Raw genomic sequence first — 13,940 nt, 5'->3', positions numbered from 1 at the left:
AAAGGCTAGAATTAGAGAATCTTCTAGTTTTGGGTTTGCTATTCTTGCACCACACGTGCTCATAGAGCACTGTCAGGAAAATATGGAGAGTATACTATTAATGCATAGAAATGTTCATTTCTCTTACCATGATGACAGAAACCCCAGCAGATGTGTTATTTTGCTTGGGTAGGGTGTTATTAAAGTGCTGCTTCAGTTTACCTGTTACTTCAGCTTGCATATTATTCTCCTGGGAAGCATCATCCTGCATAAGAAAGAACACAATATTCAAGTTAGGGAAAAAACAAAAAGTGTTTTATCATCAGGTATTTTCTGCTTTTTAATGAATAGTGAATATTCAGACAGGCAGTCCAAAAGTGAACACACTCTGCTACATGAGAGAGAATTCCAGAGGAAGGGAACAGAGCAATCACTCACTGTTTTATGAATGAACTTCTATTTCTTAAAATGACATGTGACACTTCAGTGCATTGATTTGTCCCACAATTATAAGCTGCAGGTTTGATTCAAGCAAGTTAAAAATAACATACTTGAAATAATCTTAAAAATGAAAAGCATATTTTCACTTTGATTTCTTTCTCATCACCACTTTAAATGGCCCATCATGTCCTAAGTCTGGAGGTGTTATCAAGTGTCATAAATACGCTTGAGAGGAGCTGTTATCCATTGATACACTTGTTAATAGTTGTTTTCTCTTGTGTCAGGGAACTCCACAGATTGAATTCAGTCCCTCTTTTAGAACATGCCTGAAAATAAGCATTGACTGTCTCCATGTAAACCTAGTACTTATTAATAATTAATTGATTTTAAATCAATAAGCAATGCACTCTGGTGTTCCCCTTTGCTGCTGCCTGAGAAGATGAAGGACCTGGCAGGCATCAGCTTAGTGTCTGTGGTAAATTAGGTGTTATATTTGCTAATTGTACTGCTGCTTCTGAACAGTGCAGGTTAATGGTTAGATTTACAGGTTTAATGTCAAAATAGAGACAAGTGAAATGTGATTTACTCACTGACACCCAGGGATGGCTTAGGATCTGTGCTGCTGTGTACCGGGCTTCAGCATTCACATGTAGCATCAGGCTGATTAACTCCTTCATGGAAAAAGAAAAAAAGAGGAGTTTGAAGGGCATGGGAAAGGATATTAAAACAGAAAATAATATTGCACCAAGTTCTTCTCAGTGCAATGTTCTTGATACCTGGATGGAAAAAATTAACCTCAGCTGATACCAGAAGCAGTGATACCAGAGTGACTTAAATGGAACTTAAATTTGCCCTTTAGGATTAAGAGTCTGCAAGGCAATGTGTTTGCTACCAGCTTCTTCACTGTACTCATGTTTCACTGAGTCTATTGAAAACAAATGAAAGAGAAATGTTAAAAAAATCAGCTCTAATGTTCCACTTTGTTCTCTATATATTCATGCACATGACCAGAACAAAAACAAACCTGGGCGAGATGAGATCCTCTCTGGGCAGTGCACATGCACTCAGTAACATTACATAAAAAAAACCACAAATCAGAGACAAGAATCTGCACCTGAAAGTCAAGAAACTGATTAAATTATTTGAAACTGTTCTCTTCTGTGTTGCTGCAGAAGAATAAAAGACATTGAGCCAAGTCCCTCCCTCAAAAAACCTTTTATAGCCTCCAAATTATCAGTCTTCATATTTTTATCAAGATTATTTCAAGGGCACTGTCCATTGCTTCAGTTTTGGGAAATGGTTTCTTCAAGCAGGTGATAACAACACACCTGAGAGCTTTCCCAACCAGCCAAGTTCTTTAGTCTGTGGAAGTTTGAAGTGAGACATCACCTTGAATACCAAAATTGTTTGTTCAGAAGGCATGTCTGGAAATTTGTGAGACGACTGGGACTTGGGAAGTATTGGTAAATGGATAAACCCCCATTGGGAAATGCATAAAAAATGCAGAAAAAAATTCAGCTTCTCATTGGCCAGATAAAAAACCACCTCCACTTGTTACTGAGTCCTCAGATATTATTCAGAGCACTTTAGTGAATTAACCTGAGAAGTGGGGCTTACAACTTGAATCTTTGTCCTACAGACACAATCAATTTAAACAAAACTGCAGTGATCACAGAAGAACGGCTGGCAGTGGCAATTAGCCATGGCTGTACCTCTTGAAAAGCTCTAATAAATGTCTCAAATAAAAATAGGAAAAAATGCCTACTGCAACCAATCCACAGAGCAATAATTTTTTACTTGTCACTCTTTTTTAAAGAGTGACAAGAGGGAAAAATTCAGGGGCACATTTATTTTGTAGCTGAAGTACTGAACCTGCTGTAAAGTGCGTCATGAAGTGAGCTGGGCATGGTGTGACGTTCCCTGAATGCAGCCATGGCAGCCTGAAACACCTGAGCTTTCATCAAGCACAGTTCAGCTAAACCCACTGAAAAGGCACAGCTGGGGCACTGGGCTGCTCTGCATCTTCCAGGCTGCCTTCCCAGCTGAGCACAGGCTGCACAGGAGCTTCTCAGAAATGTTGGTTCAGGTGGGAAAAAGTATCAGTACCTTTGCTGAATCAGTGATGTTATCCCAGTAGGGAGAGGGAAATTCCAGCTTCCCCACAAGTATCTGATCAAAGAGGTCTTCCTGAAGGTTGTTCTCACTGTAAAACAGCAGTAATGAAAAACATTATGAGAGAAAAAGCCAATTTGTCATGGGAATTTTAGCTTGATTTGGGGATGGAACAAAAATTATGTTAATAACTACTAGAAATGCATAATTTGCAAGTTTATGCAGTGATAGCTTTTCTGAGACAATACATTGAGGTAACTTTTCCACTGGAATAGGGGCTGCATAGTTAACACACATTTATTAATCTCACTTATGATCTGGTTCTACTAGCATGATATGGACATTCTCTGTACCCTCCCTTAAAACTCTAATCAAAGAATACAGTTTCTTGCACAATGTATCTTTCAAAACACATTTTCAGCTTTAAACGTGAAATAACGACATGAAAAACCCAAATATGTGAACGAATATTTTTTCCATCAACAATGTATATATAAAATAAATACATAAAATAAATATATTTAAAATAAATACGTAATATATATATATTTATTTTAAATATATTTATTTAAAATATATAATAAATATATATAAAATAAATATATATTTATATTTATATATTTATATAGAAAATAAGTACATAAAATAAATATATTTAAAATAAATATGTATAATATATATATTTATTTTAAATATATTTATTTAAAATATATAATAAATATATATAAAATAAAAAATGTATTTTATATATATATATAATGTATTGTTTGCAAGACATTTTTGTTCAGTGAGATGTTTTAGTTAAACCTATTGTGTTAAGTATTTTCCTGCAAAAATGAACAAACAGGCATTAGTAATTTATATGTTAAGAGCAGAATTCCCTGTTAAAATGTGCCAATTCCTTCTCATTCTCTGGCAAAAAAAAAAAAAAAAAAAGCGCCCATTTGATGTTCAGTAGAAAAACCCCACGGCTCGTTTTTCACTTCCCAAAAGGACGAACAAGGTTGAAAAGGCGGGATGAGCACATTTCCCCCTCTCCTGTTTTGCCGCTGCCGACGGCAGAGGGCAGCGCGCACCCGCGGATGGCGGAGCCGGGATCCGCATGGAGACAAAAGGAAAAGCGGCTCTGCCCTCGCACCCCCCGCCCACAGCACGAAAACACCTGCCCCCGTAGGAAAACAGATTTAAAAAATTGATCCCAAAACCTAAAATGAGGGACAAGTGAAAACCACGCAAAGAAAAGAACGAATCTGTGAGGAAAACACGTCAATCTGATCCAGCTTTTTTCCTCTCCCAAGGATGCCTCCTTCAGGGAGGAAGGTCAGACTTGCTCTGAAAGAACTTGATTGCTTTTGCTGGTTTTCCCTTTGGCACTCACCTGCGAAAAGGTGGAAATCCACATAACAGGATGTAAGTGATCACACCTGCAGCCCAAATGTCCACCTTTAAGCCATACCTGAGGAAAAAAGTCTGTGTTACTTGTGCTGAATTAACAACAACAACAACAACAAAAAAGAGACATTCCAATCAAAAATAAATGATGCTGACAGGATTGCAAGAGAATCTGTGCTGAGTTACTTGCTGCTGATGGGGTGATCTATTTTGTGCCTGAGCATCGTTTTCTTCACACCTTTAAAATCTTTAAGAAACCATGACTCTATGATTTTTTTTTTCTCCACCTCAGGGCTCTCCAGGGTCTTCTGAATATACTCAAATCCAAGTCAGTATCCAGATTTCCCCATTCAGAGCCACTAATGGTTAAAGACAAGGATGTGCTTTCTCAGTCCCCACAGTGAAGTAACTCTCTCAAAGGTTATCTGTGTTGCTAAGCAACAAGACACACCAATTCTCCAGCCTCTCCAGTGAGCAACACGGGCAAGAAGAGCTGCACTTTTCTTCTAAAGCACAGAAATTAAAACACTGGAGGTCAAAAAGAGGCCTTTTCTCCTATTCAGTAGATTCAGTTTGTCAAAACCTCAAGCACGGAGACGAGGTGCCCTCTGACAGCAGAGCTGACTGCAGCTGTGAAATGTTTCTCAATGCAACAAATGCACTGAACAAGGAGTGAAACAACACAAACAAAACCTCCCTCCATCAGGAAATTCAGAGTAGTCACAGCTATGGCAAGAGCATGGAATGGAGAACTTGTAGGTCTAAAAGGATAGAGGCCTTGTGAAAATCTGCCACTGGTGAAAATTTACCGTTTTACAAAATTTATTTCTGTATTTATTCAATGACCTGTTAAATACAGAATAATGGGGTTGTTCAATTGTTATCAAACAGGATGTGTCACCCAAAAGGGTCACATGAATCAACATAATCTAATCAGAACTGTCCTGAGAACAGGTTTAGGCTAGGTGACCTCTGCAGCCTCTTCCAGTATAAACTATTCCATTTCTAATGCAAACACTGTGTTTTACCTGTCTCTTTTTCCCCAAACAGCTGCCACAGGTGGTACAGTGGGCTCTGGATGCTGAGGTGAGGCAGGGAGCACAAACAAATGGATTCCACTGCACCAGAGCTGGCTCTGGAAAGGCGGGAGAGGAGGCAAAGGCAAATTCTGGGAGCAGGCAGAGCAAGGATACTGGTGGCCTCTTGGATGAACTGGGAGTCGTGCCCTTGGGTGGTTTGGTTACAAAACAATAGAGGGACAGCCTGTCGGAGCATTTGGATCTTACAAGATCTTACAACCTGCCAAAAATGAGTGGTTACCAGGCCTGTGTGGTAGGCAGTCATGCTCACCCTGTCTCTGCGATGATTTCTGGAGCCACGTAGGTGGGTGTCCCACACACAGTGTACAAAGGGCCTTCCACCACCGTCGCCAGTCCAAAGTCTCCAAGCTTCAAAGACTTGGTTCCATCTGAATATTCACACACCTAAAATCAGACAAATTAACACAGAATGAGGAGGAGAACATCTGCATTTATATATCCTCTAATTTCTTTGGGAAAACATCATCACCAGACCAAGAAGATGGGAAAAATAGGTAATTTCCACAGCCCTGCAGGGCAAGAAGAAAAAAAAAAATATATTCCCACTGATTGAAGCTGGAGCAAATTTTCAATGGAGCTGTCTGCCAGCTATGTAAGTCAGACCATGACACAGCCTCGAGCAACTAGAGGTGGAAAAGAAAACTCAGTCCTTGAATGTTGAGAAATTTTAAATATATTCAGGAAAATAGAATACTCTACTTTTATTTGACTGGGACCTAGAGTTTAAAATGGGACTGGCAGCTACAATCAGATTTGTTTAACATCTTGTTATCTTAGCATAAATCTAGCCAACATACTGGGCAATTTCATCAGGAAGTGTCTTCCCTGTGCTTGGTCTGGGCAAATTCAGTTTGGGCTTCTGTGCAGACCCAACTGCACCTTACCAAAAGGCCCATGAACAATCTAGCACTGAATCATTTTATTGATGAAAAAAGCTGAATTTAGTTAATAAGAAAGGTGCTATACAACAGTGATGTCAGGAATAAACCAAACCAGACCAACACAAAGGAAACATCCCCCTAATAAATTCATCTCAGTTTTGCTCCTATAGTAAAATGTTTATATTATCATGATTTCAAAGGCATCTAGAATGGAGGATCTCCTGAATGGCTGAATTTATTTGCCTTCCTCAAACATCTGAGCACTGCAATACCTTTCTTCATTCCCCTGTGTAATTCATATCAGTAATGGAAACACTTGTTCTCCTTTATATAACACCTTCATACCAGCTATTACTCTTAGGGTTTGCATTTTTTAAATGCATGACTAGCAAAGGGAATGTAATTCCCGTCCAGATGGGCTGGATGACCCTGTGCAAAAAAAACTAACTATGTGCAATTACAGGTAGCAGTTGATGGGAATTATTTGCATTTATATTCAATACCAGGATGTTATCTCAACATTCTGCTGCTGTCAATCACAGTGAGTAAGATTTGCATCTGTTGAATAATCTCTTTAGGCTTTCTAGGCAGAAAGGGCATTTGTGCCTATTTATAACTGATTCAATCTCTAATGAGAGCTTAAAATTTCTTTGGACTGTCTGTGTTTGGAGATACACTAATAGTACATGAGACTGCTACCTTCATTTTCTCTCTCAAGTGCCATGTTGCTGTGACTACATTTTCCAGGAGAAGCTTCCCCCCATGCTTCTTTTTGCTAAACAATCTAATTTATTTGAGGCTTTATTTAAATTGCTAAACACTGTCAGTGGAATTACTGGGGAAAGAATTGACTATTAATTAGGAAATATTTTCAGCTTGTAGCCCTGTCCTTGTTCAAAATCCAGTCTGGGATAAGCTGTGACTCCTACTCTCGGTTCGAACTCATTAAACAAGACTGACAAACACCACAAGAGACTTTTAAGAAATGTCTCAAGCAGGGGAGATTATGGCCCTGTTTGTGCAGTGCGTGACACTTAATATCCAATATGTGATGCTCAAGTGTAACCTCTGTGGATAAGTGAGACAGCACACACTGATCCCATTCTGTGGACAGAATGGGAATGATGCCCTCTGTGGACTGGGGAATAAGTAGTTCCCTAAGCAGACTTCATGGTAATTCTTGTAGCACAGTTGTTTTATGTCTCTGCTGAAAACAAAAGTAGCCAGTTGCTTAGGAAAAGAATAAACAAATGTAAAGGGTTAATTCCCAGCCAGAATTCTGGTAAAGCATCAGAAAGATGATCCTACAATGACAGTGAAAGGAAAAAACCACTGGCTTCAGCTGGTAACCATAGGATTGTTGAAGAAATGAAGAAATGCTCTCAGGCCACCTTTCTCCCACTTGCAAACTGATAAATAATTCATTGGCATAGCTTTAAAAATCACTGTTTTGTGAGACAATACTCCTGCTTATCCAAAAGGCAGCCAATCAAATTGTAAATAAAGATAAGTCTAAGGACAGGTTTGAGCACAGCTCTCCTGCATTACAGTGATTGCTATCTCATGGCAAAAGATTTACTTCATACATACTTATTCTAAATTAATAAGCCTGCTGTTCTCTGCTGTGCTCCTTGACATTTCTACACAAGCATTTGCATTAATGAGAACAAAATAAGAGAAAATACTGGAAAATAACTGGGACATACCAGAAGATTTTCTGGTTTGATGTCTCTGTGCACAATGTTGAGACCATGCAGGTATTTGAGAGCACTGGCTAAATTGTAGACCATGGCACTCCCATCTCTCTCTGTGTATTTTGTAGATGAAGTGATGGCATCAAATAGGTCTCCTCCCTATGGAAAGGAAAAAGATCATTGTTTAAAAAATAATTAGGATGGTATTTGGTTAAAAACACCCCAAACCCTAAACATGTAAAATCTTCCCTCCAAAACACTTGCTCAAATTCCTGTTAAACAGAAGAAAAAAAAAAAAAAAAAAAACTTTTGCAGAAAAATGATCTTGTCACCAAGACACTAGACTGGGACTTCAGTCATCTGCATTAAATTCTTAACTGTACTCCAGGCTTCTGGTGTCCAAGCTTGGGTAAATCACAGATTTTTTTCCTATTGATCTTCCTACCTTTGATCACTCATTTATATTACCTACAGGTACAGGCATATAGCATCCCTTTTCTTCATCTTATCAGTATATTCAACATATTGAAAAACAGCCCTGATTTTGAGTAAAGCCTAAAATAAATTAGCCCAATAATAATTAAAAAAACCCTAGCTAACAAATATTCAGCAAATTCAAATTTCTGGAGATATTGCAAGAAATACCAAACAAATATTGCTGAAGAGGGAAAAAAAGATAAACACATTCCAACATAAATGAATCCACTGATTGAAATGCATCAAAGTGCAGAACCTCCAGGTGACTTCTCAATGTGTCAAGCTCTGGTTATGGATGCCCTATTCCCTTGGGAATACACAGCAACATGTGAGTGAGTTACTGAGGGGGCATTTTCAGTCATTACAACAAATGTCATGTGGGTGTCTCCATGATGGTTTCCCTGGATACCCCTGTAGGAGTGATCTGTCTGAGCTGTGGGTGACATTCCAAGCATTTCAATGCACACCAAAGAGAAGCAGCAATTCAGGAAATATAGGCCAAGATGGTGGTGAATTAAAATACTAAAAAAATACTGTCTTGAAACCCCAAAAAGCCTATAGGGTATTAAAATAGCTTCTAGAAAGAAGGAAAGATGAGTGGGCTATAGAAATTATGTATTCAACAACTACACACTTTAGAGGTTTCCCAGTCTGGCAACCATTCTTGAGTCCTGAATGTAACAGTGCCTCAGTCAGAAATAAAAAGTGTTCCTCAAAAAATGAGCAGTGCTCCTACTGCTTTTGCTGCATGTTATTTGTATCTGACATGCCAATCAAGCTGATGTGCAGTGTTGCTGTGCAGGTACAGAACTCAGACAAGAGAATGCAGGAGCAGAACCTGATACTACTCATGTATTTGGCTCACAAGGTGACAGCAAAAAGAATATTTGTGTTTTCTCCATACATGTATGAAAGCAACATCTGTTCTCTGGTGAACTGTTTGATACAAGCAAATTGGGTGAGATCTTTTGAGTTTGGGTTTTCTAGGATAAAAATTGCTTGAGTTTAATCTATTTGTCTTATCTATTAAGATAAATTCATTACAGAGAGTTCATTTCTTGAAATCAATTTATTAAATAATGAGAATAGTGAAATTTGTCAGTAAATCCATACCACTATCACACCTGTATATTGTAGGCAAGATATAAAACCCACTATCCACTTCTCTCTAGACTGCACATTGCAAAATTACCTCAAATCTGTGTTAATAGTCAAATTACAACTGAAGAGAGAGAAATCCCATTCATATAATTGTGTGACAGGTGTATTTTTATGATTTAAAAATGCAGGTTGCCACTGAAACCTTATTTGATTATGTCTCCCAAGATCTTAGCGTTTCCAGATACTGCTCAGATTTCACACTAACACAGAGAATTCAAAGAAGAAAAATAAAGCCCCTGAGCCTTACCTTGACCAGCTCCATCACCAGGTAGAGCTCTGAGGGGGTGTCCATCTCCTCTATGAGCATGATGATGTTTGGGTGCTTCACTCGGCGCAGAATAGACACTTCATTTTCAATCAGGTGTTCCTGTTCAGAAGAGGACAGAAGTTTATCTGAAACATGGATTTGACAATCCACTTTTCCTTTGATCAGCCAATCACTTGATCAGTGAGCACCCTTTTTGCTGATTAATTTATATAGCAGATGGTTATTTTCAGTTGCTGGATCTTAACTTGTATTTCATCACTGACCACATTTAATTTAAAATATATTTCACACAGATAACAAATGGGGCATCTCCAAAAATGACCCCAGAACATGACAGCAATTCAGGAAGTGCAGGTTATGTTGTTATGTGGGTATTATGAGGTGAAATTAAGTTCAGAACCTTTCTGCCCCCAGCTGGATCACTGGAATCTGTCACCCCTCATCACCAGTTAACATGTTCTTGATCCTCTCCAGCCTTCACCTCTCATTTGGTGGAGGTTACTCAAGGACAGATTACCTAGGATTTATATCCAAGGACTTTATTTTTTTTTTTAAGTTGTGGCGTATATTCAAGAAAAAAAATATTCTAAGTGCTTTGGTTATGGATTTTGGTTCATTTTATATTCCTACTCAGATTTACAATCTGCAAAATGTGTAGTAGCTCAGTTAAATTGTTGTGACTCCAACAGCTTAACAGCATACAGACTGAGTTCAATTTCCCCTTCCCTGTGCTTCTGAGGAAGTAATGGCTTTTGAGAACAAATTAGTTTCAAATGCTTTGTTTTCTAGAACATTTTAACACTGGAGAGCAAAACAAAAATTATGTGTCCTTTCCATGTGAAGAATTATTTTAGTTTTCTTTTATAAATGTTGAAATATGAATGTTGTATTTAGGTTCTCTGCAAAATAAGAAAAAATGCTTGCATCAGACAGGAGTATTCTTCCACCCTGTCAGGGAACAAATCATGTCACTGGACTGGGAACTTATCCATGTTGAATGCACTGATAAGGAGCATGCACTTCATGCATTTGTGAGCAGAGCATCAGGAGGAGATGTGATCCACAGTGCGTAGGCAGTGCCTGGAGATCTTACACCACTTCACCTTCTTTTTCTGGGGTTATTTATGGATGCATTGTGCTTTTGCCAAAGCTTTCTGTGGCTGCATAGCTCAGAAACCACATGCCACGTGTGCATCTCGAGTGGTGAGAGAGCAGTGCGGCACACACGGGTTACACACCACACCTTTGACATTCACTTTGAAAGAGCAGCAATTGTCACTCTGAGCAAACATATGCCTGCTCCAAGCAAAGTGCGCTGGAGAGAAAACAAAACAGACAAACAGGAAGCAATTCTGTTAAACACAATGCTGAACCTCATCACCAGACAGACGTGAACAGCCACAGCATACTAAGCCTCAGGGATGGAAGCCTGGAAGTCCAAAACTAACATTAAGAGTCCAAGCAAAAACTAGAATGTTATTACAGCTTTCTCAACCTGAAAGAACAGGGAACACATTAAATTTATTACACCCATTAATTACAACTAAGGCACAATGGCTTTATCTGTGCTTTCTTGACTAAACTGCTCAGGCATAATTAATACTTAAAATAAACAGTATTTTTTTAAAAGGCTCCAGAATATTGTTGAGCTACTGCTTAAACAACTATCCTCAAAAAATGTTGACTAATATGTAGCTAGTTATTTTCAGCCACTCCACTGTTTGCTATGTTTTGCCACGAAAGAAATAGTAATTCCAAAACTCTCGTGGTGTTCTCCTGGATAGTGCAATATATGTCTCAGTCTACATTAATATGATTCATTTACAGAGACATTATTGTGTAATGAGCATTTAAGCCACTTGTGGAAAACAGTCAATTGGATTCAAATTTCTGAACATCCAAGATCAAGGAACAGTGAGCAACACTTGAATCATCCAAATTTGGGCTGGATGGGTGCTTTTAAGGCAGGGCTGTGGAACTGAGCGAGGAAGGAATAAGTTGTAGCAAAATTTAATTATTTCCCTTCCATTCTTCCAGGATGATTCTGCCACTGGCCTAAGAAGCAAAAATATCTTCCAACAGTCTCTAGCTCTACAGATATAGGTCCTTTCAAAATGGGCAGCTGTGCATCCATAGGGTTGATTTATCTCTTTATAGATGTTTTAAAGCAAGGAGAATGATAAATAGAAAATTCCTCTCAACTCTACTGTTTAAAATAGAATATCTATCTCCAGACCATTCCAATTTATGATACCTAAGCAACTGACTCAGACAAGTAATAAAAACCATCTAAAGTTGCAAGCTGTACACATCATCCAAAAATTTTGTTTGCAGTGGAACACAGTGGGTCACCCTTTCCACAGCTAAAGAAATTGCAACATTTTAATCTCAGAAAGGCAATCCTAGCACTTTTTCTTGTGGCTGCACATTGTTATGTTTCCTTTCTAAATTTTCTGCATAAACCTGGAGAATATGAGGTAAACTGAAAACCTCATCTCCTAGCATCTAAAACATGGTTTAAAATCTGCACACATAAAATGTTTCTGTTTAAGGACCTCTCCTAATAGGAAGTCATCACAGCATCACACAGTTCCTTACCACACAAAGAGGAGAGGCAGTTTTTCTTCCTTTTAAAAAATATCTATAACTCAAGAAGTATGAAGGGAAAGAAGAGGTCTGACACTCTCAGATATTTGCTTGCCTTATATGAGATACTGTTCTCCTGAAGAAACAATTTTTGATTTTTCTGTTTTAAGTCTGAATTAAAATAAACTTTTCAGAACACAAAAGATCTTCATTAAAATAGGAAGGTGGCACTACATAAACAGAAAGAAAAGGTTGTGAAAATTTTTTTCAAATCCACGTTCTGCTTATAAAAGGAGCATGTTGAGCTATACAGAGAGAAAAAGAAGAGGCAGAGTGGGATTGGAATTGCATACATAAACATATAGCTGTGAATTTCCTCTCTCATATTTTACACATCAAAATAGTCCAATAAATTTTGGGTGCATATTAGCATGTTTTTTTTGCCAGCCTGATAAAATAGGCAACAACTAGTTTGGTTTTTCTCTATTATGTAGTAGACTAACAGTCACTGCTTTTATTATTTGGTTCCGGGATACATTATCAACTTGTTAAAGAGATACTCTGAAAATAGCCAGAAAACCCAAACACACCCACCATTTATGATAAGGAGCAGCTGCTAGGGCTGCTTCTGTACACATGCAAATGGCTGTACACTACCTTCCCACAGCACTTGGCCTTGTCTATGATCTTCAGGGCAAACTCCTTTCCTGTGGATCTAAGCAAGAAAAACACGATAAGCCAATAATTAGAAAAATTGTGGCATTTTCTGTAAATACACCACCATAACAACAGGCTGGGGCCCATGGAGGTTGCTGGCAGAAAATCCACAGAGCAGACCTGGGTTTGGTTTTTGTTTCCTCAGCAGCATTTGTGCCTGCTGTTTCCCTGACTACCACAACCCAGCTCCCTTGGTGTATGAATCCCAGGATTCAGCTGCAATTTCTTCTTTGTGATCTGGCACAACTCTGTCACTCCTTTAAGGCAACAAGCAAAATTTGCCTTCAGCCTTCCACTTAGCTTTGTTCAACTGGTAGGCTTTGAAGACAAAAATCATACATGTGTGAAGATTGATACCCTAATAAAAAAATTCAATAGGATTCAACAGAGCTAAAATGCCATAGTCTATTACAGATAGTCTAAAATCCTGTAGAATTTATTGGGCACTGATTTTGAGCTTTTGTATTGCAAATTTTTTTTTAAAAAAGTATTTTGTGGAATTCTGCAGCAGTCATCTAAAGTCCCATGACATTTAACAGGGTGGGTCATATACCAAGTAAAAAAGGATTACTGTTTGCAGCAAATACTCTCACAGAAAGGAGCTCTTGTTTGTCTTTCATCCCTTTAAGCACTAAAAATCTCCATTTCTCTGGATGGGGGGAAAATGAGTAGAAAAAAAAGCAACACAATTTAACCTTTTTTAAAAAAAATATTATTAAATTATTACATATATTATTGATAAATTTAAAAACATATGAAATTGCTGTAAGACCAAGTTGCTGCTATTTTGTACTGTGCCAGTGCCTACAGACTCCAGTGTGCATCAGAACACCTCTAGAAAACAGGAGATAGTTACAAAAGCAAAAGGCATATTTTCAAACATCCAGGGTGATTTTCACTGCATTTGGCATTAGATATAGCTGGTCAAAATCAGCACCTTACAGGAAAAGGAACTGAATTAACACCTAACATTCCATTTATGCATTATTGAAAAACTGCAGCGAGAATCCCTGCCCTGGAAGTGCAGCTGTATCTGCGAGGTTGTCATAGTTACAACCTGATCTGGTCTTTAGATAGAAGCCCTTATCTAAATGGTGTCTGTGAAATGCCACCCTCTGGTGTTACAGACCCG

General features: G+C 38.3%; 1 protein-coding gene across 6 annotated transcripts in view; it reads right to left on the bottom strand.

Annotated features, from left to right (window-relative positions):
• The window catches only part of DCLK2 (doublecortin like kinase 2), an 80,162-nt gene that overhangs the window by 4,777 nt on the left and 61,445 nt on the right, over nucleotides 1-13,940 (bottom strand). For all 6 annotated transcript variants that reach the window (XR_004060665.1, XR_004060666.1, XM_030946899.1 and 3 more), the window contains 8 exons: nucleotides 12,749-12,806; nucleotides 9,485-9,604; nucleotides 7,612-7,758; nucleotides 5,275-5,408; nucleotides 3,911-3,988; nucleotides 2,527-2,623; nucleotides 1,011-1,091; nucleotides 128-244 (listed from right to left, as the gene is read on the bottom strand). Coding sequence is in view for 4 of the 6 variants with exons in the window: in XM_030946899.1 (XP_030802759.1) it covers nucleotides 128-244; nucleotides 1,011-1,091; nucleotides 2,527-2,623; nucleotides 3,911-3,988; nucleotides 5,275-5,408; nucleotides 7,612-7,758; nucleotides 9,485-9,604; nucleotides 12,749-12,806 (832 nt within the window). In the remaining 2 variants the exon portion in view is untranslated. The remainder of the gene's footprint in view (nucleotides 1-127; nucleotides 245-1,010; nucleotides 1,092-2,526; nucleotides 2,624-3,910; nucleotides 3,989-5,274; nucleotides 5,409-7,611; nucleotides 7,759-9,484; nucleotides 9,605-12,748; nucleotides 12,807-13,940) is intronic.

Source organism: Camarhynchus parvulus, chromosome 4 (genome assembly GCF_901933205.1).
Source record: "Camarhynchus parvulus chromosome 4, STF_HiC, whole genome shotgun sequence".
NCBI classification, from domain to species: domain Eukaryota; kingdom Metazoa; phylum Chordata; class Aves; order Passeriformes; family Thraupidae; genus Camarhynchus; species Camarhynchus parvulus.
The sequence above is the reverse complement of the archived record's forward strand: the minus strand, read 5'-3'. Positions and strand labels throughout refer to the sequence as shown.